The sequence below is a fragment of the Pyxicephalus adspersus genome, chromosome 10 (assembly GCF_032062135.1).
Source record: "Pyxicephalus adspersus chromosome 10, UCB_Pads_2.0, whole genome shotgun sequence".
Taxonomy (NCBI): domain Eukaryota; kingdom Metazoa; phylum Chordata; class Amphibia; order Anura; family Pyxicephalidae; genus Pyxicephalus; species Pyxicephalus adspersus.
In genome coordinates, this window is record NC_092867.1 from 592,368 (window position 1) to 617,673 (window position 25,306).

Below are 25,306 nucleotides of genomic sequence, written 5' to 3' on the forward strand. Positions count from 1 at the left end.
CTCGGGGGCAGCTGATTGGTTAATAGGATTAGAAACTTCGGCTAATTGCTGCACATTTCATCCAGCAAGCCCTGAAATTTGCTGAAGTGATGAAGGCGCTCAGTGGCCTGGCAGCCATCGGGGGGGCGGTGATTGTTTTTGTTTCTGACGATTGCCCACTTCCTGCCCCCCTCTCATGTTTGGCTTTTCAGAGCTGATTGCAGGCGCGATAAGGAGTTCTAACGACCTTCTAATTTCCCCGATCGTTATCCTCCCCTCGGCTCTTCCTCGTGGTGCCACCAATACGTGGCTTGTGGTCACATCCACCATACACAGCTCAGCTGATCTGTTCAATTATTTCATCCAATCCCCCAGAAATCATATCCAGGGCAGAATCAACAGAACCTCAACCCAGATCACACCTGGCAGTCTGATGAATTCTGAGTCCTTCTCATTTGATTGTGTTGTCTGTACAATCCAATCATCAGTAGGCCATTGTATGAAATATTGCCCAGGCACAATTCTGCCCCCTGTGGGTAGATCAGTGTTCCTGCACCATTTTAACACCCTAAAATAATTATCAGGTCCTCCGGCTATAATCTCTGATCTTTTATATGGCTTTGTGATTGGATCATGTGACCCTAGAAATACAATCGGAGGTCCAGCTGTGTGCAGGGAGTCACCATGGAGCAACTTTTCTCAACCTTTTGACCCCAGAGGAACCAATCATTTTAGATCTAAGGGGACTAATTCCATTGGCGGTCAGGGGAAGGAACACTCCATTGCTTTTGTGGACAGGGGAAGGAATACCCCATTGCATTGGCGGTCAGGGGAAGAACACCCCATTCTATTGGTGGTCATTAGGAGAAGAGCACTACTTACACAATGGGGGCGGATAGCCCCCCCATACGGACCAGTAAATAGTCCATTGGTGTCTTACAGCTGGCATTGTCCCCGGGACATATGGGGGGTCATCCATGGCTGGGAGCCTCCTGAGGAGCCTGGGTTTGAAGTAGTGGCCAATGGGGGGTAGAATGGATTGGGATGACAGAGATGGGTGATTCACTTTAGTATTATTTCATGAAAAAAAGTGCCTCCAGATATTTGTAACTTGATGGAACTGCAACCTCCTGTCACCAGATAGGCAGCCATTATGATAGGTGGGTGCAGGGGGTGGGTGTCATGGTAACACGTGCAGTATGAGTGACAGTTGGCCGTTTTTTTCTGCAGTGTCTGTCCTGGCGGTGGAGGAATATGAAGATCTACAGAACAGCCTAGAAATGGAGAAGGACCTGCGAGAGAGAGCAGAGAAACTGGCCCAGGAGGTGAGACACAAAGTGGGGCCCCTGCTGGACCTACTGAAGGCCACACTGTAAAGCTATAGAGTCTGAGCAGTAAGGTAAAGTGGGGGGTTCCTGCATTCCTACAGGGATTGCTGAGAACAATGTAAATGATCCTGGGTACAGGAAGTTGTCTGCTCCTGGGATTTCTGGAAGGATCAGCTGGCAGAATTTGCAGTTTTTGATCCAATACAACAACACGTTTCCAATGATTATCCCAACAGAGGACATAAATATAAATTATATAGGAGAAATGGCTTTTTGGGGGGGTTACATAAAGTTTCCCAATTTCCCCCCCTGAATACCCCTCTGATATTGTGTCCCTTCTGATCTGTCCCCATACTGTTATCAGCAGGAGCCTCCAGTCTCAGCAGTGCCACCTGCAGGATGCGAGGATGAAGTGACAGTAAGCTGTGCATGGCATGCGATGTGCTCGTTGTGTCACATTACATTTCTGGATTTCATTGTTTGTACCCGGGGTAGGGGATAATATTCTCTGTTCTCCCGCATTTCCACTCTCGTCTTTAATTGGCCGATGGGCCCTGCCCGGTCCTGTAGGTAGGTGGGTGGCCAGAATCATCAGCTGCCCCCATAATGGGTAAAGTTCGTCTCTGCCCACCCCCCCTCCCCCCAGGTATTGGCGCAATTCTCGGAGCGTCCTTGAGTGCCTCAGGGGGGTGCAGCTCTCAGTACTGGAGGGCGGCCATTGTCTGGCACACAATGGAACCGGGAGGCAGCACAGGGCGAGGTGTGAAGTATTTTATCTGTGAAAGGAACCTCCTGGTCTCCTGAGAAGCACTCAAATCTTCACTGAAATCTCTACAGATGGGGGAATAATTCACACAGTGGTGAATGTGAAGATTTATTCCATGATGCCCAATATACACCCTACACAGGCTCACTTATCCCCCCCGGACACCAATCATCCTATACAATCATTGTATACACTCTGATCACGTGTTCACCCCCAGGATGGTGAGAGCCCCAAATATAGGGCACAGAGGGGTACAGACCCAGGAACTCAGCACAGGGATGGTGGGGTGATAATTATACCAAGAGGGGAAGATTGGCTGTGACAGGAACCTGAACCCGATATATTATTCCATGCAGAGCGGCCATACATACGGAGACAGAATCTGTAAGCTATGATCCGAGTAGCCGACCCCCAGGCCTTCGCTATTACCATCTTAGCCGCAGTAATTAGGAGATTCAGCAGGTGAAATTGAGCCGCAATACGCCTCTAGGTTCGAGTTGAGTAGCGCTTCCGTTGGGCACTTTGCCCACCAAGGTGTAAGCCGTCTGATACAAGCGAGTCCAGAATCTCCGCAATTTATAACTTTCCCACCATTTGTAGTAGAGTGCGCCAGGTGCGTTGCTGAGTATTTTCATCTTCTCACACAGGCTGGGATTTCCTGATTGGATGCTCTGCTGTCTGTGGGTCCCGCCCCCGAGGAGTGCAAATGTGTTCCTTGTGATCCGCATTGTAAATCTTGGGAGTGTCCGGCTCATCCACCGGCTTCCGGATTCCCGATTGGTGGATCTGATCCCGTGATTCCCCACAGGGATAGAGATGCTTCCCCCTCTGTGGACCCCAAATATGCCTCATAGCTATTGTTTTTTTTTTTTTTGTAGCCCCCACCCCCCCTTCTCCCAATATTATTGTACTGCCCTCCTATAGATGGCGGCCATCACCTAACCTGTCCTCTTCTTCCTCCTCCAGCGGGACCCCTGACCTCCACTGAATCCAAGTCCATGCCGGTCCTGGGCTCAGGGTCCAGTTTGCCCCTCGGGCAGAAGACGAGAAATGCTGATCCCGGGGTGCAGTGCGCAAATCTGGGGCAACAGGCGCAAAGCGCCGACAAATCACTCCATGGAAAGACTTCTCAGTAAGTGAGCTCGGCCTGCGATTCTGTGCCAGGGAAGGGGGGTGATAATAAGAGGGGGGAATTGGGGTAATATTTTGGGATATCAGCCCTCTAACCCCCCATCCAGCAGGGATATAAAACTGAATTTCCAGGCTATTTCTGTCCTCACACTGGGACTTTGCACATCTACATACTCCATGCAGCTCTTGCCTTTGTTGGTGAGTACTGGGGGGGGGGGCTTGTTACCCCCCAGAATTCTCTGAGATTTGGTATCTGTGTAAGGTGATACCCTTCACACAGGGGGCGCCACCTCTGATTGCCTTTTGTGCTCTTTCTGTGTTTTTGTTCCGCTTTATTAACACAAATGAGGCAGAAAAACGGAAACCAGAAATGTGGATTGTACAGCGGAAGAGACGGGAAGACGATATCTGCCGGGAAACTCTGGGAAAAGCCGCCAGTCACGGCTGTTAGGGGGATAAAAGACGGCAATCAGCACACTGAATGGGGGGGAGTCGGGTGTCTGGGGGGATTATCTTTTAAAGGAAAATTATAAATAAATGGAGAGTCCACATAGAAAAGATGCTAAAAGTTCCTGATGGTTGCAAGCTGGGACTTGTAGTTCTACAGACATGGCAGGGCTGGGACTTGTAGTTCCACAGACATAGCAGGGCTGGGACTTGTAGTTCTACAAATTCTCTCATGTGATTGGTTGGGTTGTCAGGTCACATGTTACAGGTGAGATCTTTGTGATGAAAGCACTTCAGGGGCCACTCAGACTGGGAGGAGATTCCTTTTATTGATTAGTTGCCTGCTGATTGGACGGAGACATAAATAGAGCAGTACAATCTGATTGGCTGATTGCTGCCCTTTCCTTCCTTCCCTTGGCAGGAGACCCTCAGTGAACATTTTTCATCATTTATTCACAATTTTCCCCATCAGACAGAAACATGAGAGATATCAGTGAATCATTCACTAGTTTTAATAATATGATAATGTGATTGGATAACAGGTAATAAAGGATCCCTGGATTGTTATTGGTAAGATCTGGGTGGAAATCTTGGTGTATTATCAATGTATGTTGTAGACATGATGGTGACCCGAATGGGGCAATTCCCTCGTCACCCTGGAATCTTGGATTAGGTAGATTTTCCCTTCGTCTCCGGGGCTCTGAGAATTTCTCCTCCGATTTGTGTAAAATCCTCACTGGAGTTGCTAACACAAGCTGTACTGAAGGCTGGGCGGAGTTCCCCTTTTCTGTATATTATTGTGTGTGATTGTGGGAGGACATTAGAGTGTCAGCTCCTCTGTACAGAGACTGATGGGACTGGCTCAGTGATCTCTGTACAGCACTATGGTATATGACTATGGTATATGTCAGAGCTATATAAATGTATTATAATAGTGTGTGACTGTGGGGGGACATTAGAGTGTCAGCTCCTCTGTACAGAGACTGATGGGACTGGCTTCTAGAAAATACCACAAAGCCGATGAATGTGATTGGAGTTTGACCAGGTTTTCTATTTCCAGGTCTGCAGAGGCTCTGCGTGGCTCAGCCGTGGCGGAGAAGTCAGAGGCTACAGGAAGTGCTTTGGGCTTTGCACTGCAGGATAAACACAGTGGCGGCGGCCATGTTAATGGTGAACAATCAGCCAACCCACGGGGGAAGGATGAGGACAGTTCTAATTGTTAGTAAGGACATTAAATGTCAGAAATTCTGTCCACATCCTCTTGTCCACCTCAGGAAGGTGCCACCACCACCCTTATTCACCTGGTGCCTGAACTGTGCCACACCTGGGCCCAGGCACCGCACAATGTACAGTCCACCTACCTGCACTGCACCTTTGTCACCAGCACGGACCGTTCTCTGGTGTCGGCTGTGTGTGTGGAAGCGCTGAGTGTGGTGATTGGTTTGTCGTAATGCCGCCATCCCATTGGCCCATTTATGGGTTTATTAGAACCACGGGCAGATTCACAAATCCACGTTAGATCTGATGTAACATTACCAGGGTCTTCTCAATGTCCGGTCACTGGAATTGGTGAATGGGAATGTGGGGTGGGGAGGTTGCAGAATTTCCTGTAATGCTTTGCACTCCAGTTACCTTGCTTTTGGCCGGTGGTCCTCCCGTGTCTGGGCCACTATTGGTGTTTGTCAGATCTGACCCATTTGTGAATGTGGCCTGGTGCCACTCTGACTCTTTATTACTGATGTAGATGGGCGTGTCCTATGGTGATGTCTCTGATCAAGGGACCTGGGTGGGGTTCCACTTATCACATCATGTCATTCTGCTGAGTGAACTGGCCGGGACGGTTCTATAGATAGGACACATGTTCACTGTGTGTCACTTCCCACCATTCCATCCACGGAAGTTTCACTCCTTATATTTATGTGGAGGCCGCCTGCAACACGCTGCTGTGAGGTCTGCAAAAAATTCTTCTGCAATGGCAGCCACATGTGGCATTTACTGAGAAACCCCTCAACCTGGAGAGGGTTATTTGTATGATAATGATTTATGTGATTCTCCCTATACATTGGGCTGCATGGATCTCAAAAAAAGCATGCCACGTGATTGCGCTGTGGTTCTGGGTGGTGATGAACCTCTGAGCCCAGCACTGCCAACCCCCCCCCCCTTCCCCTCCTATAGAGCACCCCTGTGTTTAGTTCAGTTGCATGCATAGTTAGTACACGTTATAATGGCCACACGTGGCACTGCAGAGCTGTCCTCTTCAGAGGTGCCGAGTATGCTTTCAACTATGTGAGTACGATATACTTGGAATCCACGCCTTCATCTCCACTCAACACGACTGACATATGTGGAATCCACGTCTTCATCTCTACACTACACGCGTCTGACATATGTGGAATCCACGCCTTCATCTCCTTCATCTCCACTGAACACGAGTCTTACATTCAATCCACGCCTTCATCTCTACACTACACGAGTTTTTCATACATGGAAAGCACACCTTCATCTCCACTCAACTCGAGTCTGACATATGTGGAATCCACGTGTTCCATCTCCTCAATACATGAGCCTCACATACGTGGAATCACGTCTTCATATCTACACTAGTCTGCCATACGTGGAATCCTAGTCTTCGTTTCCAACTACGATGTAATGTAAACCAGATTTCTGTGTCTTTGTTTCCATTCTTCCACCCAGTGGAATCCTCATCTTTGACCTCTGCACTATTTATTACATGGTTTGTGTGACAGCCACACATGACACTCCAGGACTGACCACACCGGAAGCGCTAAGCATGTCTTCATCTCCACACATGCGTGTGACATACATGGATGCCACGTCTTCATCTCCATGCACAACTTATTGTAAATCCGATCAGTTTGTGTGGCTGTGGGTTACCTAGTGCGTGGTCAGCTGTCCAGTTCACGAATCTTCAGTGATCCATAAAATCGGTAATGATCCGTGATCTGGTGATTCTTCATAGATTGGTGGATTATTCTGAGAATTTCCAGAGAAGATCTATAAATCAGGATCTGTGGATTTTGCGTTTCCTGCCACGTTCCGGCCCCTATAAAAAGTTTTGCTTTAGTTTTCCACATGGGGCTGTGTCAGTGCCGCCTTCCTCTGTATAGTGGAAGCTGCGTCTCTGTAGCTTTTGTCCAGCTCTGCAGTTCCCCGCACCTTCCTCCGCATGCACCGTCGCAGCAGGGTGGTTGCAGGCCACGTTTCACGTTTTACACTGGATTATTGTGTGTGTTTCATTGCTGTGTGTGTCTGATAACTGCGCCATCCCATGTGACCGGCGCTCGCCCTCCATTTCTCCTCATAGAACGTTCCATGGGTGTGAATATTGTTGATTGTTTTGCGATGATTTTGTGAATGCAGCCACGTTTCTTACATTCACTTGAATCGGTGCTTGTGATTTGACAATTAAAGTCAGAATTACCAATTGGATTTCTCCTTTGTTTTGTACAATGTGTGATGGCTGTGCACAGTACAGCTCACTGACGCATCGCCTGGTGAGGGTGGCCCATCCCCTCCTACCGATCTGATGGTGTGGGGTGGCCACTTACCATCAATACGCCTGGTGTGTCGGGGGGGGGGGGGGCAAAAGGGGCATTTCTATCTGGCGTGGTGTTGGTGGTAATGTGGCCTCACTGCTCTGTGACCCTGCAAGGGAGACTTACCTGTTCCCAGGACATAACAGAGGTTGGTTGTCATCCCCATCAGCCTCCCAGAGGGCAGCAGAACCTCCATGTTGGAGGACAAATCGTGGCTGAAATAACAGGACGTGGCAAAGGCGTGTGATACCCAGGTAAGTGACTGTGGTAAGTGCTCTTAGGGACAGTTATTCCCCAGATATACCCCACTCAGGGGGCAGATATCCTGGGGGTGCACACATACTGCAGAGGCCACGGAATGTTTCACCTGAAGTATTTTTTATACACAATATGAAGTACAGGAAACAGCTGGGAGTCTTTGTGGTGCTGGATTCAGCAGTCACGGAGGGTACAAGGCAGAGCTGATGATCATTGCCCCTGCTGAGGTAAATGAGCGGGGTCATGTTTTAGGAGGGGGGAGGGGTCTGACCCCTGGGATAGATGAGGGGCATTATATATAAATTATACAGCAGATGGAATCTCATCACTCCCCCTCCCTCCTCCATTATCGCCGCCATCCAATCAGTTGTTTCCTTTTATTTCTCAGTGATTGGCAGTTCAGAGAAAGGCGGGAACAGTGTGCGCTGCCTCCACGGGTGTGGCTGCCATGGTCCGCTATTGTGGTGTCACAGCGATGGTTTGGTCTCTGTATTACAGATTTCCTCTGAGGGCCACAACATGGGGAAGTCAAAGGTGGTGTGCAAGCCTGGAGGGGGGGAAATAGGAGAATATAAGATCACCGATATATGTGAAGTCAGTACAGGCCACGGGAATATCAGGATTGGTTGGGGACGCATTCATTATTATGTCCAGATCAAAGGGGAAGCGAATCATTTAACTTGATTTCATTCTCAACATTTTTTATCAGCAAATTCCAATAAAACTTTTCCTGGGGATCCTGCCATGAAAGTACTTTATAGGGCACTTCCTGCTATAGGGTGACCACACTCTGTCAGGTAGTGGCTGCATCAAGGCTGCAGGAGATCAGCAGCTCTGAGATGGGAAAAAGGGAAACTGAGGGATTTTATGAATAAATAACAAAAAAACACGGAGCACACGAAATGTTAGCCACTGGGGGTTTCCAGGAAAGGGCCACGCTGAATCCCAGGCTCAAAAACAAAGAAACCTGGCGCAGAGATATTAAAGACACAAAGGAGGATCCTCCACACGTGTCATATAACATACATGAGCCCGGCTCACAGAATGAACAGGTAACAGGAGCACTGCGATATAGTGGCCGTAGTGTGGACACAATGCATCTCTAATTACTGGCAGCCTCCCCGAGTGTCCCGTGTGAGAAAATAGGACTCATTATTACCCAGCATCCCGATCTGCCCCAACTCCTCTTCTATGGCCACCAGACGATTATACTTGGCTGTCCTCTCCCCTCGGAGCAACCCGCCCAACATGACGAACCGCGAACCCAGAGCCACGGCCTGTGGAGACAAAAAAGGGCGTGTGAGGGTACCATGCATTGCTTTGTACATCTCTACTGCCTATGTATACATCACAGACACAAGGGAGCCACGGCCACCTCTGTACATCTCTACTGCCTATGTATACATCACAGACACAAGGGAGCCACAGCCACCTCTGTACATCTCTACTGCCTATGTATACATCAAAGACACAAGGGAGCCACGGCCTTTGTGCATCACTACTGAATTCAGCAGCTCTGTCAGGGATTTAGAGGAAGCCAATCCTATTGCAGGGACATGGCCTTTGTACATCTCTACTGCTTATGTATACATCACGGCCACCTCTGTACATCTCTACTGCCTATGTATGCATCAAAGACACAAGAGAGCCACAGCCACCTCTGTGCATCTCTACTGCCTATGCATACTTCACAGACACAAGGGAGCCACGGCCTTTGTACATCACTACTGAATTCGGCAGCTCTGTCAGGGATTTGGAGGGGGCCAATCCCAACCCAGGGACGCAGTCCGGCCCCATAACAGAACATTCTGTGGCCCTTTAAGTATATAATAATCTCTTTGCTTTGATCACCCCATGAACATGGAGCGCCCCCTGCAGGTCCTCTGTATATACACAGTATTGATCCATACCAGATCCACCACGCTGCTCCCTGAACTCTCCTCCTGTGGACACCCCAAAACCGTCACCCGATTCTGTCCTGCAAAACAAAAAGATGCGCACAACTTCCTGAGAGGAATAACAGATGGGGACACCGAGACGGGGGGGCTTTAGTACCGGATGGTTACACCAAGAGGGGGGCTCTAGAATGTGATGGGGAGGGCTTTAGTACCGGATGGTGACACCCAGAGGGGGGGGGGCTTGGTGGTGTGGGGGTGGTTGGCTGGTGCTTTATCATTTGCCTCTGACCCCTGTGTTCATGTGACTTCCTGGTGACCCCACTGTGGTATTGGTCTGCTCTCACCTTCCATCAGTTGCACCGCCTCCAGCAGATCAGAGATTGTCATGTGATTGGTGTATTTGAGGACGGCTCCAGATGATAGGACGGGGTCACCTCGCTGCGGTCCTGGTGCAGTTTTTGATGCAACATCTGCGATTAGATAACATCTGGAACTGACGGCTTTTCCCAGAGCCTCCCACTGCGCAGCATCCTGGCCAATCAAAGACAAGTCTTGTAATCGGAATATTCAACCAAATCCACCCCATGTGACTGCTGCTTAGGAGGATGGCCCCAACAGATACTGACAGGTGATTGGTCCAATCTGTACCCACCTGACAATGTGCAGGTGTATGCGCTCTAACCCTTTGTCCCCATCACATAGAAGTCCCATCACTTCCTGCCCCGGTGACACCTTAATATTGGGAAGATAAATCTGACCAATGGAAGCACAGACAGCATGTTCTGCCCCCCCCCATTGAGGAGGGCTGGAGTGGGGCTTTAAGTGTGTTTAGCTCAGTGTCACTTGTGTCCTATCTCCCCCCCTCCCCCTCAGGAATGGGCAAGGGGACACGTGGCCCCAGTGATCACCAACAAATAAGGGGCTAAAGTCTAACAAATGATATTCCTAAAGAGAACCACAAGGAATGGGGAGACGCCAGGACTTCGGGGGGGCAACTTGTACAGCGGCCTGTAATACCCCCACACGTACCCCCATCTAGAATCAGAACTGATGTGATGTGGCGCAAGTCCTTAGGTGTTTGTGGTAGAAGTGGAAGTCAGGTGACAGGAAGTGATCAGTGCTCTATATATAGGAAGGCCTGGTGCTCACCTATGGCCTCCCCCATAACCCGGTACCTAGGGGCCACTTCCTGGCATCTATCGGGGTCCAGGCTGAAGAGACAAATATGGCAGCAGCGTGGCAGAGATTTTGGTGAAGAAATACACCCAAGGAGCTGCCATGCCGGTAGGAGAGTCCACCCTGGGGCAATATTCAGTGATTGGTTACCTCTTTCCTCAGGGGGTCCACTAAGGCCACGATGGCGGGGTGCCGGCCGAGGAGGTCCACGTACAGATCCACCATCTCCTCGGGACTCTTCCACACTCCACCGATGATTTCATATTTGCCTTTGTTCTGTGAGAAGGAAGCGATTAATGGACAAAGCTGAAATAACCTCTGCACTTCCATCAGGGGGAGCTGTTGCCCACTTACCTCGTCCATCAATTCGTAGGCAGCACAATTTATGGCTACATAAACGTCTCCTCCGAGTTGAAGGCCCAGGCGCTCGCAGGCTCCTCGCATTAAATCCAGAGGTTGATCCATGCGCTCAGCTCCGAATACCAAACAGCCCGGCATTGCCACGCTGGTGCACCACGCCTGCAATTACACAATGATTCAGTGCAACACCTCCTCCCACCTGAAGAGGGCGTCATCCTGACATTTCACATTTACTCTGATAGGTGGAGAATAACGTTCCATTGTATGGATTCATCGCAATGTTTCATCCGTGTGTATGATTCACCTGCACCCCCAGAAACACACCTAGGGTGACACACCTTCAATTGGATTGTACAATCTAAAGAATCTATAGTAAGGGCTCTCCTGATTGGTTAGAAGGATTGAAATCCACTCCCTTCACAACCTATAGGATCTGTCTGATTATACAGCTATAGGATGAAAATATACGATTCTACTCAGATCCCATAGGGGAGCCCTTACGCTTGGGTCTCATGGGGGGAGCCCCTTACTCTTGGATCCCATGGGGGGGCCCTTACTCTTGGGTCTCATGGGGGGGGGGGGCCCTTTAACTCGGGTCTCATGGGAGGAGCCCCTTATTCTCGGGTCTCATGGGGGGGGCCTGGGTAACGGACAATGACTTGTATTGATGTCACACCTCAGAGGAGCTGAACCTCCGGGGTTGTCCGGTCAGTCTGGTGTACTTACCCCACCCTTACATACCCCGTCCATCTGATTTATTATTTCTGCCTGGAGGGAGGAGGCCAAATCCACAGCCTGCAGAGAGAGCAGAGCGAGTCACATGATACACAGGTCGCTGGAGAACTACAAGTCCCAACATAACAAACAGAATACCTGCTGGGAAAGAAAGTCACCGCAATGTCTGAATCTAATAACAGGGATTTTATAACCGCCATGTGACCCCCTAAATGCCCGGACCCCCTATTCACCTACATAATGACCCCCAGGTTATCTGTGCGCCTCCAAGGGCTACCACACCCACTTTCATCAAAACCCCACCCTTTATATAAAGCCACACCCCTTAAACAATGGTGGCTGCAGGTCCCATATGTTTGGTGTCTGAATGATCAGCCGGCAGGGTCCTGGGGGGCTCCCCGGCCTCTCCACACACGGATAGTTACACTAAGGCCCCTTTACATTTATGGTTGCACACCACGCATTAAGCCAAATGGCTGCTATGCACCCAGGAGCTGCACTTCCTGTCGCTGGGTGACAACATTTATTTTCCTTGCAGCCACCACATCAATAGAATGCTGGGTTCAGATCCCTCAAGCTGCTCTTACTGTAAAGATCCCCTCCCTGTGCTGTTAGCTGAGGTCCCATTTTACTTTTCAGTGAGAGGAATAAAAATCACTCAAACCTTTCATTATATACAGAAGATGAGTAAAAATGAGGACAAATCCGCCCCCGCAGGCACTGCGCCCCCCCTCACCTCTACGCCGAATCTAAACATCAATAAGCCTCTTTGTAAAGGTCAGAACATGCAAATGTGCCATACAGGACATCAAATTCTCTGCCATCTTCATATCAACAAAGCCAATAATTCACTCACCGCACATTAACTCTGCATCAACCGGCAAATATTTACCATGGGAACCAGGCCAAGGGATATACGGAGCGGTGAGGGATATACGGAGCGGTGAGGGATATACGCGGAGCGGTGAGGGATATACGCGGAGCGGTGAGGGATATACGCGGAGCGGGGAGAGATATACGCGGAGCGGGGAGGGATATACGCGGAGCGGGGAGGGATATACGCGGAGCGGGGAGGGATATATACGGGGAGCGGTGAGGGATATACGCGGAGCGGGGAGAGATATACGCGGAGCGGTGAGGGGTATACGCGGAGCGGTGAGGGGTATACGCGGAGCGGTGAGGGATATACGCGGAGCGGGGAGGGATATACGGAGCGGTGAGGGATATACGCGGAGTGGTTAGAGATATATACGGTGCAGTACATATAAATGAGTTGGGGTCCAACCTGCTGAGCTGTCAGGCCTGGTCGGGGGACCACCATAATTTCCTTCATCAGGTTTAGCTTTCCGGGAGAAGCTTTGCCGCAGCTCATCATGGTGATCAGAGGGGTCGGCATCGTCACCTCGCTGGGTGGCTGTGAGCAGAAAAGAGATTTTAGTTGCAGGGTCCTCTCCTCCTCCTGTGTCACTGTCTGTATCTGTCATTTAGAGCTACCAGTACAGCGCTGCGTAATATGTTGGCGCTATGGAAATCCTGTTTATTTATAATAAATATAATAATAATTTATGGCTCCGGCACCATTATTTGTAGGAAACAAAGCCCAGGGATGGAGGAGAAATACCAACCACATGGGTGATTATTCTACAGAAGTTTCGGTGGATCCAGAGGAAGGCGCTGATAATTTGGGCTGACCGAATGATACGAAACCTGAATTATTCCTGGACAATGCCAACCAATCAGAGTGCAGCCAGGCACTGACCTTTCCGTGTTTCATTGCTGATACATAGGAGTACAGCGGGACGTCTCGGAGGATCGCAGCGCTCGTAGCCACCGCCAGGGACACGGCACTGACTGCCAGGCTGCCCCTAATGACCGGCTCCGGAGGGTCAGCGGGAGGAATCGACTTCTCTGCTGCAGCCGCCTTTTTACCTGCTGAGACCAATGAGAATTCAGACAGAATTTTACAGAACGGCATCTGTGTAATGTGTCACCACGGCCACCAGGGGAGCAAGTGAAGAAAAGATTTATAAACCCCTGGGGTTCATTTTTTTTCCCATTCTACCCACCTTTTCCGCTGCCCTTCTTCTTGCCGGCTGCAGGTGAGATTGGAGGGGTTGGGGCAGATCTGGTGGACAAGGCCGCGGCATCACGTTCGTTATCTCTCCGCCGTCTCTCTTCCTCCAATTTTGGCTGGAAAAAGTCACTGAAAAGAAAAATCCGGGTGTGGTTACCCAGAATATCGCTGACATCCGAGTCATGTGATATATAACACACCAAGGATCCCTACCATCCCTGAACACTATATGGGCATCGTCCAATCACATGTCCTCTTTATTTTCTAAACTCCTCCACAATATTGACTTCTGCAATGTGATTGGCTAGTACAGGTTGTGTTATATAAGTGGGTGGGACTATCATGAATTATTTATAAGTGGGGGGTCCCATATGTAGAGATATTATTATAGGGGGAGGGGTCTGTTCTGCACAGATAATATTATATGGGGGGGGGTCTGTTCTGCACCTTAATATCTGGTCGATGTCACTCTGCTCAGTTGGTTGTGTCCCTCCTAGCAGGGGCCCAATGGTCTCCCGGATCCATCCAATGGCTGTCTCCACCGACATCGCCCTCTCCTTCTCCTCGGCTTCATGGCAGGTCAGAGGAGTCGCGGGGTCTGCAGAGATCACTGTTGAGCATATTCTCTGTAGATTGAAGAGACATATTGAGAAAGGCACCCCTCACATCATGTGACCACAAGAGGGCGCCCACACTGACCGCCATGAATGGGTAACACCAACACTGCCAATAATTCTGTACAATGGCGGCACTGATTGTAGGTCACATGGCCTCAAGCCAAACTTACCACACCTGGCAGCTCAGGGTAGTACACCCATACAAAGGGGGTAAATATTAACCCCACCCACTGGGAGGATCCTATTTCCATGTTAGTCATTGGATGAGGACAGACTGGCAGATACCAAAATGCCTGAAGGTAATTATAAATAACATTGCAGGAAGTGGGGGGCAGCACCGGGGTCTCAAGATCAAATCTCAGCCAGGACACCATCTGCATGGAGTTTGTATGGAAAAGGGGCTCCTCCAGCGGGTGCAAGTGGGGTGCATTGTTTGCCCCCCACATCCTATTTCCTATAATGTATATGAAGCATTTACACTTAGCTTTATAGATAATATTTTACCCTATAGGGGGCCCCATACAGGGCAGGGGCAATCAGCTGGGGCAGGTTATACTATAGACAGGGTATGGGGTACCTTTTCTTTGTTCCTCACTGTGCAGAACACTTCCACCTCCAGGGCCGCACTTCCTGCTCCACCCAGAACTTTCCTCCCGCGGACACCGCTGATCACCGGGGGCATCGACAGCTCTGCAAAGTAATTGGACTGAAAGAGAAGACAGAATGTGCCATTAGCCCCGCCCTCTACAGGATATCTCATTCATCCCAGCAGTGGGGTATATAGAGGAGGAGGGGGTATACATTGGGGTACATGGAGGGGTATACAATGGGGGTATATATAGGGGGAGGGGTATACAGTGGGGTATATATAGGGGGTAGGGGTATACAGTGGGGTGGATCCAGGGGGGAGGGGTATACAGTGGGGTTCATTGTTGGACCTGGTGGATACAGTGGGGTACATACCAGGTACCCGAGCAGGTCGGGGGGCTGTAGCCGGTAGCCGGTGTTCAGGGCCTCCTCCACCCTCTCCGGTATGCGGTGTCCCCGGTAATACTGGGCGGCGCTCCGGGCCTCCTCCCGGCTCCCCTCGGTGCGGCTCATGTTTTCTTCTCCTCAGGACGCTCTGACCGTCACCATGGAGACCAGCACAGCGACCTCTAGTGCTCACGCCGCAATAAGACTGCGATACGCCCCGCCCACCGCCCTCCCCTTCCAATCCGCGGTGCGGGAAGACAAAGCCCCGCCCTCTGTGTATTGTACGGGGGGGGGACACAAAATACCCCCCAGGTGCTGCTGAGATACCCCAGGAGGGGTCTGGGCTTGTGCTGATGATATCATTCAGAATTTACTGCCAGGAGCACGTGACCTCCCCCTGACCTGTCATGGTCTCACATAAACGCAGCATTAAAGGGGAACTCCGGTACCGACATTTAGGCTCTGCATAGACCTATCATAATGGCGGCACCAATCAGGTGGCGTATCCAAATCTACTCATTGCTCCGCCCCAGAGGATCCATCATACCATTGAGGGCCACAGACAAGAATACAAATCTCCTCCTACCTACCCCAGGTACACAGGAACCCCACCCCGAGATACAGGGCCCCCACCTGATGTCTTTTATAGCCCCCATCAGTCTCTGTACAGAGGAGCTGACACTCTAATGTCCCCTCACAGTCACACACTATTATTATACATTTATATAGCTCTGACATATACCATATCTCTGTACAGAGGAGCTGACACTCTAATGTCCCCCCACAGTCACACACTATTATTATACATTTATATAGCTCTGACATATACTGTGGCGCTGTATTTGGTATTAGTAGATTTCTGGTCCCAGTTCCCCATATTTACACACCCAATATCTGCCCATTGGGGATGCTTATGCCCCTCACATAAATATAGAAGCGCCGTTCTGTGGGTGAATCTTTTGTTCATTCACCGGTGATTATTCTAATGAGGATAATGATATGAAATTAGCGTCTCGTTCATCTTTCCAGTTATTTGTTTGCAAACTGTTTTCTGGTTGGAAACATTGAGCGTTGTGTGTGGGGGGCTCTGTTGTCAGCCGGGACCCAGCGGGAGATTCACATAGAATGCAGTGAAGACATTCACTGAGGAGGGTGAATGGGGGGATTTTCTATTCTCAGTCCGGCACCCCGCTGGTCTCTGTTATTTTGCTGCGGCGGGCGGAGGCGATGTTTCTTTTTAGGGGATGATAAATAGGGAGAGTTAATTGTTAATAATAATCGGCAATATTGTCATAATTATCCCAAAGCGCAATTAACGACCTTAAAAGCATTGGCTGCATTCACCGGCTGCATTCACCGGCTGCATTCACCGCCCTCCCCATCTCATTCTATTCATCGCCACCACAGAGAGCCAGCTAGCCGCCGCTCATCACAATCCGATGCCGCTAATTACCCGATCTGCCAATGGAGGAAACATCTGGTCCCTGTGTCTGTGTGACACCCATTATCCCTGAAATCAGAGGGGCCATTACCACCGGACTATAGGGGGGGCAGATTGCAGAGGGGTCAGATAACCAAGGGGGAATGTTACTGGGGGTTAGTTCACTGGGAGTCAGATCACAGAGGGGTCAGATTGCAGAAGTGGTAGATCACTGGGGGTCAGATCACTGAGGGGGCAGATCACCGAGGGGGCAGATCACTGGGGGTCAGATCACTGAGGGGGCAGATCACCTAGGGGTCAGATCACAGGGGGGCAAGTTCACTGGGGGTCAGATCACTAGACCAGTGACTCCCAGTGATATGACCCCTCTGCAACCTGACCCCTCAGTGATCTGATCCCTATTGATCTGACTCCCAGTGATCTGCCTCCTTGGTGATCTGACCCTTTAGCGTTCTACCCCCTCAGTGATCTGCCTCCTTGGTGATTTGACCCCCAGTGATCTGACCCCTCTGCAATATGACCCCTCAGTGATCTGACCCCAAGGAATCTGACCCCCAGTGATCTGCCCCCTCTGTGATCTGGGGTTCAGATCACCAAAGGGGGCAGATTACTGAGGGAGCAAAATGCTAAGAGGTCAGATAACCAAGGTGGAAGCTCACTGGCAGTCTGATCAATGAGGACTAAGCTCACTGGGGGTCAGATCCCTGGGAGTAAGATCACTGATGGGCCAGATTCTTGGGGTTCAGATCACTGGCAGTCAGATAACTGAGGGGGCAGATCACAGAGGTAGCAGATAACTGGGGGTTAGATTGCAGAGGGTACAGATCACTGAGGGGTCAGGTTGCAGAGGGGTCAGATCACAGGGAGTCAGATCACTGGGGGTCAGATCACTGAGGGAGCAGATAACTGGGGGTTAGATCGCAGAGGGGGCAGATAACTGACAGGGCAGATCACCAAGGGGTCAGATCACTGGGGAATAAATCACTGAGATGGCAGATCACTGGGGTTCAGATCACCAAGGGGTCTGATTACTGGGGGTCACATCTCTGGGGGTCAGATTACTGGGGATCAGATCACTGATGGGTCCGATCACTGGGGTCAGATCTCTGAGGGGTCAGATCCCCCCCATCCAACCGACCCCCCAACACTGCAGAGATCCCCCGTGCAGGGCCATGGTTGCTCACCCGTTCCCTGTGATGTCCCCGTCTCGTGTTCACGTACAATGAAATCGATTATTTGACACCCTGCAAGATAACATTCCGCAGAAATACACCGACGTTGTCATCAATCAAAAGCATCAAATGTGAATAACATTGAAACATTCACTCTATCTGATCAATACACCAATTACATCAATAGATTGGACATACAATCGGGATTGTGGAGATCCAGCACATCCAATGGGCCCCTCGCTGGCTCTATAGGCTCAGATCAGACTCCTGAATCAGATTCATTTAACTTTAGGTCTAGTGGAGATTTTTTTCACATGGGATGAACAAACAAAACTCCCTGAGCGGACAAGGATGACACAGATGAATCCAGAGAATGAATCCGCTGCATTAGTAACAGCCAATGCGAGTAAATTCTCAGCCAATGATTTCATTGTTCTCCATAGGGATCATAGATTCCAAAAAATTCTCTATCCAATCATCTCCAGCAATCTGCTTATTGATACAACATTCACTCACATCTGTGAATGTGTCCAGGGTTATTATTTTATTTTTCTGGCAGCACATTCAATCGCTGTTCACCAGTACTTCATATTCACCATTTTATATTTATTAGATTCCTTGGAATGGTATTGTATAAGATTTGTGTCTGGATTCACTCATTTGTGCATTCAGGTGCCATGGTACATTTTTCACCAGCCGACATTCACCCATTTGTATTTGAAGAATTTATACAATTCACAATTTACCAAAAACTCTATACTGCCCCCAACTGGCTGATTGGCCTCACATTGGAGGAACTCTTAGGGTCTGCAAGGAGATTGATGTTTTATGTCAAGGGGGGACAGGTCCACTTTAAGGAAGACATCATAATGGGCAAAGAGGGGTTACAGACCCAGGAGCCCAGCACAGGGAGCAGGGGTACAGACCCAGGAACCCAGCACAGGGGCGGTGGGGGCCCCTCATAATTGGCACATAGGGGGTTCAGACCCAGGAACTCGGGGTTCTCACTGTCAGATTCACCAGGAAAAAGATTCCTATTTCAGGGGGTTGACATAACTCTGTGTATTGGGTGGGGCGCAGTAAGTTGCCCCCGGACATACCCCGGCCCTCTATGGGGCAGACCCTGTGGGTGATCGGTGTCGGTGGCACTCGCTGTGCGTGCTTGGTAAAATTGATTTATCTTCTTTAGCCATCAATCCCATTAACACAAAGATCCCAGTAATGAGAAGATCAGATAAGCTCCTCACTTACATCTCTCAGGGGCCACATACAGGTCACCCTGACCCGCTGAACGCGCCAACAGCCCCGAGCCCAGGCGGCAGTGTCCTGATATTGTACGAGGGGGGTGTAATGAGGAAACATTTCTATATCCCCCATCCAATAATAACTCATTAATATATCATGTGCAGGCAGGGGTAAGTCCTGAGGGCAGGTAAGTGACCCCTCTCATATACACCAGGGGGTGCAGGGGTGTGGTGGGTATGTTGTGGCAGGGCTCTGGAATGGGAAGGAAGGTACGAGGAGGGGGGGGGGGCTTCCTTCGAAATACTCACCTGGACTTTGCCCCAGACAGGTGGGGGGTCGGTGTGGTGTCACAGGGGTCCCTGATGGCGCTGTGCAGGCCGGGTACAAGCATGGACGCTGAGCTCTGAGCTGAGTGGGATTTCTCCGGCCTGCAGGATGGACCCCAGAACCCCAATCCATGAGCTGTACATTGGGGTATACGGGGCCCCGGGTACTCGGGAAGCTTTGGACTCTGAGTTGTCACCGGCTGGGGGAGGCTGACTTTAAGTTTCATTTTCATTGGCTGTGCTGGCCCAATGACAAACTACTACACCCCTTATACCCCATGTGATAGAGGAAAGGGGTACCTAGGGCCCTCCCCACCCTTTCTACAGACCCCAAGCATTTCCACCCCCAGACAAACCCTGTCCTCTAGGGGGCGCTTCTCCCAGACTCCCTTAACAGTCTGCCATGGAAGGGGAGCCAAATTCAACCCCAGGTAATTATTTCCAAACGGATCAAACACAACCCCCGCTAAGTGCCCAGCCTGGGCAATTCTGGGCAAGGTCAATAACCCCCCAAAGACAAAAGAGAGGATCCTCTGCCCCCGATCTTCCTAGGAAGATTCCTGATCTTCCCTGCTGGGATTTGCCAATGATGACCCCGGAATCCAGCGGCCCTAAGCAATCAGCCTGTTCACTTTGCCCCAAATTGACCTTCTAGGGGCCGCAGATACCCCAGACACAGGGGCAGAGGCCACAGATACCCCAGACACAGGGGCAGAGGGGGTTAAAGAGGACCTGTCAGTAACAGTACAAGTCCCCATGAACAAATCCCTGACGTGACAATATACCCTGACAGTCTCCTATTTCAGAAATGGAAGATTCACCCTGAACACAGCACAGGTGACGGCAATCACCTGGTGTAACCAGATAGCCTAAGAAGACCATGTGACTCCTATAGGGGCCCCCAGAGGCACAGGAGGGCCACAGTTGCCTGGCTGTAGATTGATTTATGCAGCAACAATGCAACAAATACATTTGGATGAAATGCGTGAATAAAACATTTGTAATGTGACTGATAAATAAACAACAAATATTATTCTGTATCACACAATGATTTAGACAAACTGGGGGCCCCTAACGGTCTCACTCTTGGGCCCCATCCCACTCTGGTACAGCCCCTTTATCCGCAGAACATCATCTCCTTCCTGGACTCCCCACAAAAAAGAAATCTGCCCCAAGTGACCTCAAGGATGCATTATGGGAGGAGGGCAGCTGGAGGGGGCAGCAGGGGGCATTATGGGAGGGGGGCAGTGGGGTAGGGGCAGCAGGGGGCAAAATGGGAGGAGGGCGGTGGGGTGCCCAACATCATGACACCCCAACACAGCGGGCGCCATGACACCCCAACACAGCGGGCACCATGACACCCCAACACAGCGGGCGCCATGACACCCCAAAACAGCGGGCACCATGACACCCCAACACAGAACAATAGGCTGCCACTCTAAGACAAAAAATTGCCCCCATCAGCCAGGGATGAGCCAACCCTCCCGACTCCTCATTGTACCCCCAGTGGGGGATCGGCAGAAATTGGAGTGGCCCCGCGCAGGGGAGACGATGGGGCCCAGCTGGAGAGGAGAAGCGCAATTGGTGATTGGTGAAGGGTCAGCGCAGAGCCTGGCCGGGAGGGGAATTATCGCCCATTTACCGGCCCCCATCGCCTCTAATATGCCCGGCAATTCAGACTTAAAAGCCCCAGATATGGCCGGGGGGGCATCTTCCATACAGAACAATATTACTGGTGGGGGAAGGGGAAACAGAACCAAGCTGGGGTGAGTGGAGGGGCGGAGAGACCCCTAAACAGCGATGATAAGAATCCATCAATGTGATCAGAGGAAACAATTTCAGGGTCACATGATCAGATCAGGTGAATGATTCTCTTTGATTCAATCTTTGTCTTTCAGGGATCACAGAGGCCGTTTTCACCGATTTTCATGCTCATCCGGTTATTTCTGGACCTTCGGAGTCCCTGAATTCTGACCGGCACTTCATTCTGGGTCGGGGGGCAGCCAGGCAGTTGGCATTCTCAGAAATGTCTCTGCCAAGTCGCCATCTTGTTCCTGCAGGTCGGCTGATTCTTCTTCCCCATTGGAGATGATGTGTTCAGTCTGCTGCAGGCAGGAGGAAGCATTTCCTCAGTCTCCTCTTCACATTGCAACATTGTAACTTTGTATCTTGATCTACACAAAATATGATTATTCCCTTGTGACATGTTCCCACAGCCCCACCCATGCTGGTGACCGCTTTATGTGCAGGGCCTTTGCAATTGGGGAGACATTGGTAATTCCCTGAATTTATGCAAAAATACATTTCTCATTTTTTTATGAAGCCCTAATGGCGATCCTGAATGATGCCTGAATGGCTCCATGCTTCTCCTCCGGGGGGGGGGGATCATTGTCATTGGTTATCTGATGACAGGTCCACTTTATTGACAATAAAGCGTTATAGGAGTCTGGTCCCATACATTATATATGTGCACCAAGGAGCCGGGAGACAGCCAACTGCAATACTGCCAGCAATCCATTCCTTTCCCCCATGGTTGTGCAGTGTGCTCCATGACTGTGGCCCCCAACAATGTCCATGGGGACACCACCAGCAGCACCACAGCAGGGGCGGGAAAGGGGCGACTTCCCACATTGTGATTGGACGATCAAAAGAAATACCGTCACCATTATTTTACATCATCTCATGATTGGAACTGTGTGTACCCATCCATCCATCCATCCATCCCATCCATCCATCCATCCATCCCATCCATCCATCCATCCATCCCATCCATCCATCCATCCATCCCATCCATAATAATAACGTTTTGTATCAATATAAGAAATACATAAATAGAAATCAATGTTTTATTATATAAATATTTGTATAGATTGTTGTAACATTTCTCTATAATTGATATCAAGCCATAAAATATAAACATTTGCCCCACGTGTTGCATTTTATTCTCATTTGTCAGAAATGGATTTTTCTATATCAGACGGTGACAATATAATAATCGGTGGGATTTGTATTGTGCGTTGTGTTGTTTTGTAGCATTGACTTTTGAAGTTGAACATTTCAGATGTGATGGCGATAAGGATCTGTGATTTCTATTCCGATGTTGTCTGCACACATGAAGAATGTTTGTATACTTTGTGTGTTGTGTGTAGATGGTAAGAGAGGATCCACCATCATCATCCTCATCATCCTCCACCATCATCCTCATCATCCTCCACCATCATCCTCATCATCCTCCACCATTATTATTAATTTTAATAAACTGTATTTATATAGAGCCAACATATTACGCAGCGCTGTACAATAAATATGGGTTACAAATGACAGACAAATACAGACAGTGTCACAGGAGGAGGGGAGGACTGTGGCCTGAAGAGCTTACACTCCAGGAAGTGGGGGCAGTAACACAACTATCCTCCGAGGCCGTTCCCTCATGCACAGAATGCGATGTTGCTGATTTGCGGAGGAATCCGGAGTCTCTCTGCAGCCATGACTTTGTATCGGGGAGGTTCAGCCTCCCGCCCGTTCTCTTTTACACGACCAGTTAATTGGCGTTTGTTGATGCTCTGTTGGCCGCGTCGGCTCACAACTGAACACAACATATTGTATGCAGGTTTGTCCGTCTCTTTTCCCGGCAGACACAATGCCGAGTGTTATGTATGGAGAGCGTTCAGTTTCCTTGGAGAAATCTCCCTACAAGAAGTGGGGGCCACAAGTGTACTATTCATGGGTAGGGGGGCCACACACAAATCCCCCCGCCCTCCCGCTCTATTCACACTTAGAAAGCAAAAGAAAATGTTTGAACTAATCACGTTAAATGCTTTGCCAAAGGTCCCGGCAGGTCAGTTACAGAAGGGCCCTTTCCACTTAATTAGGGCTCTTGTGTCAGTTTGGAGCGGCCGCGCTGGGCTCCTGACAAGAAGGAGAACTGACGGGTTCAATTCACTGCAAAGAGAAGGTTCTGCTGGTCATGTTTTGTGAGGTGTCCAGGTGTTTGCTGAATGGGGATTGTCACCATCCCTTCATTCTGACGCTCGCCCGCTTCTCCCCGTCTCCGGCCCGGGCTGAGCAGGTCAGCGGAATCGAAGATTTCTCAGATATTTGTCCCCTGACACCTCAAGGGGGTCAGCACTTTCCCTGGGTCTGTTGGGGGGGGGGGGGGTTCCGCTGTCCCTCAAATTCCTAATTAATTAAAGTTTGGCTGAAAATCCACAGCTGCGGCTCCACGGGGATTATTATTATTAATAAACAGGATTTATATAGCGCCAACATATTACGCAGCGCTGTACATTAAATAGGGGTTACAAATGACAGACAGTGACACAGGAGGAGGAGAGGACCCTGACCCGAAGAGCTTACAATTTAGGATTTTTTATTTTTATTTTGTGACACCCAAAAATCTCAAACAGCCAGCCGGGTTTTTTGTTGTAATTTTTACATTTAAAGAATTTAAGATTTAAAGATTTAAATTTAGTTTCCATTTTCCTGCAGTTTATTCTCTCTGTGCGCAGTGACAGTGAATCCTCTGTTCATCATTTGTTCACCCGAGGCCGCGGATATTCTCCCTATAGATTCATCACATAAATTGTTTCCTGCAGAATAATTACAACAAAAACTTCACACAGAAAATTTTGGTAGAATTTTTTATGACCGTTACATTTTGCTGCAGCAATCCTAAAAAACAATGAGGAGGGCGCGTCACTTAATAATAAAATCATTTCATGCCATGTGTTAGCGTGATTTCTAAACCCACAAATAGCGCCGGCGCTGGGCGATGTTCACCTGAATTATTCACACATCTGAAAAATAAACAAAGAAATGAAAAAACATAAAATGAAAATTCTGCAGTCATAGGAAGAGGCCGCGGGGTATTTCTCATCAATTTGTCTGATTTTATCTTTTTATTTATCTCTTTCAGCGCTCATGCTCACACTGATCTGCGTATGCTCACTACAATACCCCCCCCCCCCCCAATATATTTATAAATGATGTTTCACTGTTTTTCTTTTTTATTTTCACAAGAGATTTCTAAATGATTACAGCGATTAGAAAACCCCAAAAAGGGAGAGATGACATTTCTGTATGAGGTGCATGGGGAAGAAGTTGGGGTGTAAGATCTGTACCCGATCGCCCTCATTAGTTGGTGCGGATGCCCCAGCACACCCCGGGCACAGGGTAAATGCCAGGCACCTGCATTGGGTTCGCTCACAATAGATTTTCTTTATTGAATCGACAAACACAGAAATAAAGTTTTCATTGATATACAGCCAAATAATTAAATAGACATTTCAGCAATGTGAAGGGCGCCTCCCATAGGACAGCGTGGTGCAGTGCACATGATGCCCCCAATTCTTCCCACAAATCAGAATTTTTTTAGATATTTTTCCAGGCAATTAGTGTCCCAGAAATGATAATTTCACCATGGCCGCTCTATATGAGATTCTGCACAGCCGTCTCTGTGACGCAGGGTACAGGCAGGACATGTTTTCTGCTCTACCAGGTGGGGGCACTGTCTCCTTATTACCATCCGGGGTATCATTATCTCACCTGAATGAAATCCATACACCCCTCATAAGGCACTGCACCCCTCTGCACCACCAACCTAATATAAAATACCAACACAAAGTTACAGCCGGAGTCACTTACAATAATATTGTGATCATCATGGGGTAAAAGCTGGAAGAATTCAGCCAATCAGGACGAAGATGAACTCCCATGATGCACTTCCCCTGTTTTGTGGGGGGAGATACTCTATGGGGGCCCTACACACACTATATACCCCCCATAGAGGCCGTACACACGTTATATACCCCCCATGGAGGCC

General features: G+C 49.5%; 2 protein-coding genes and 1 long non-coding RNA gene across 5 annotated transcripts in view; 2 read left to right on the forward strand and 1 right to left on the reverse strand.

Annotated features, from left to right (window-relative positions):
* Nucleotides 1–1,367, forward strand: part of SHTN1 (shootin 1) — a gene marked incomplete at its 5' end in the record, with an annotated part of 17,361 nt that extends 15,994 nt beyond the window's left edge. The window contains 1 exon segment of the mRNA XM_072424115.1: nt 1,210–1,367. Coding sequence (XP_072280216.1) covers nt 1,210–1,355 — 146 coding nt within the window.
* Nucleotides 1,368–3,045: 1,678 nt separating this feature from the next.
* On the forward strand, nt 3,046–4,899 carry LOC140339413 (uncharacterized). Its single transcript, XR_011922438.1, has 2 exons — nt 3,046–3,205; nt 4,712–4,899. It is a non-coding gene; the product is annotated as an uncharacterized lncRNA (long non-coding RNA).
* A 2,680-nt stretch (nt 4,900–7,579) lies between these two features.
* Nucleotides 7,580–15,498, reverse strand: ENO4 (enolase 4). 3 transcript variants are annotated; one of them, XM_072424675.1, is made up of 13 exons: nt 15,290–15,498; nt 14,904–15,032; nt 14,157–14,335; nt 13,702–13,838; nt 13,395–13,564; nt 12,921–13,049; nt 11,627–11,695; nt 10,895–11,059; nt 10,691–10,816; nt 9,709–9,895; nt 9,377–9,444; nt 8,626–8,743; nt 7,580–8,013 (listed from the first exon to the last, which is right to left on the reverse strand). In XM_072424675.1, exons 1-13 carry the CDS (start codon nt 15,425–15,427, stop codon nt 7,934–7,936), a joined length of 1,695 nt encoding a protein of 564 aa, XP_072280776.1. In that variant the 5' UTR covers nt 15,428–15,498; the 3' UTR covers nt 7,580–7,933. The 3 variants fall into 3 exon arrangements, with proteins under 3 accessions (XP_072280776.1, XP_072280775.1, XP_072280777.1); XM_072424674.1 differs by having other exon boundaries at nt 13,395–13,567; XM_072424676.1 differs by lacking the exon at nt 9,377–9,444 and having other exon boundaries at nt 13,395–13,567.
* Nucleotides 15,499–25,306: the final 9,808 nt, after the last annotated feature.

Bases quoted from the DNA above. Each gene is read 5' to 3' on its own strand.
- ENO4 (XM_072424674.1), bottom strand. From the start codon at position 15,427: ATGAGCCGCACCGAGGGGAGCCGGGAGGAGGCCCGGAGCGCCGCCCAG. The intron at 13,839-14,156 runs GTGCAGAACAGA...TTTTCTTTTCAG, and splicing joins GACATCGACCAGATATTAAG to TGACTTTTTCCAGCCAAAAT. The intron at 8,014-8,625 runs GTAATAATGAGT...CCCCCCCTCCAG, and splicing joins GGGGCAGATCGGGATGCTGG to GCTTGCACACCACCTTTGAC.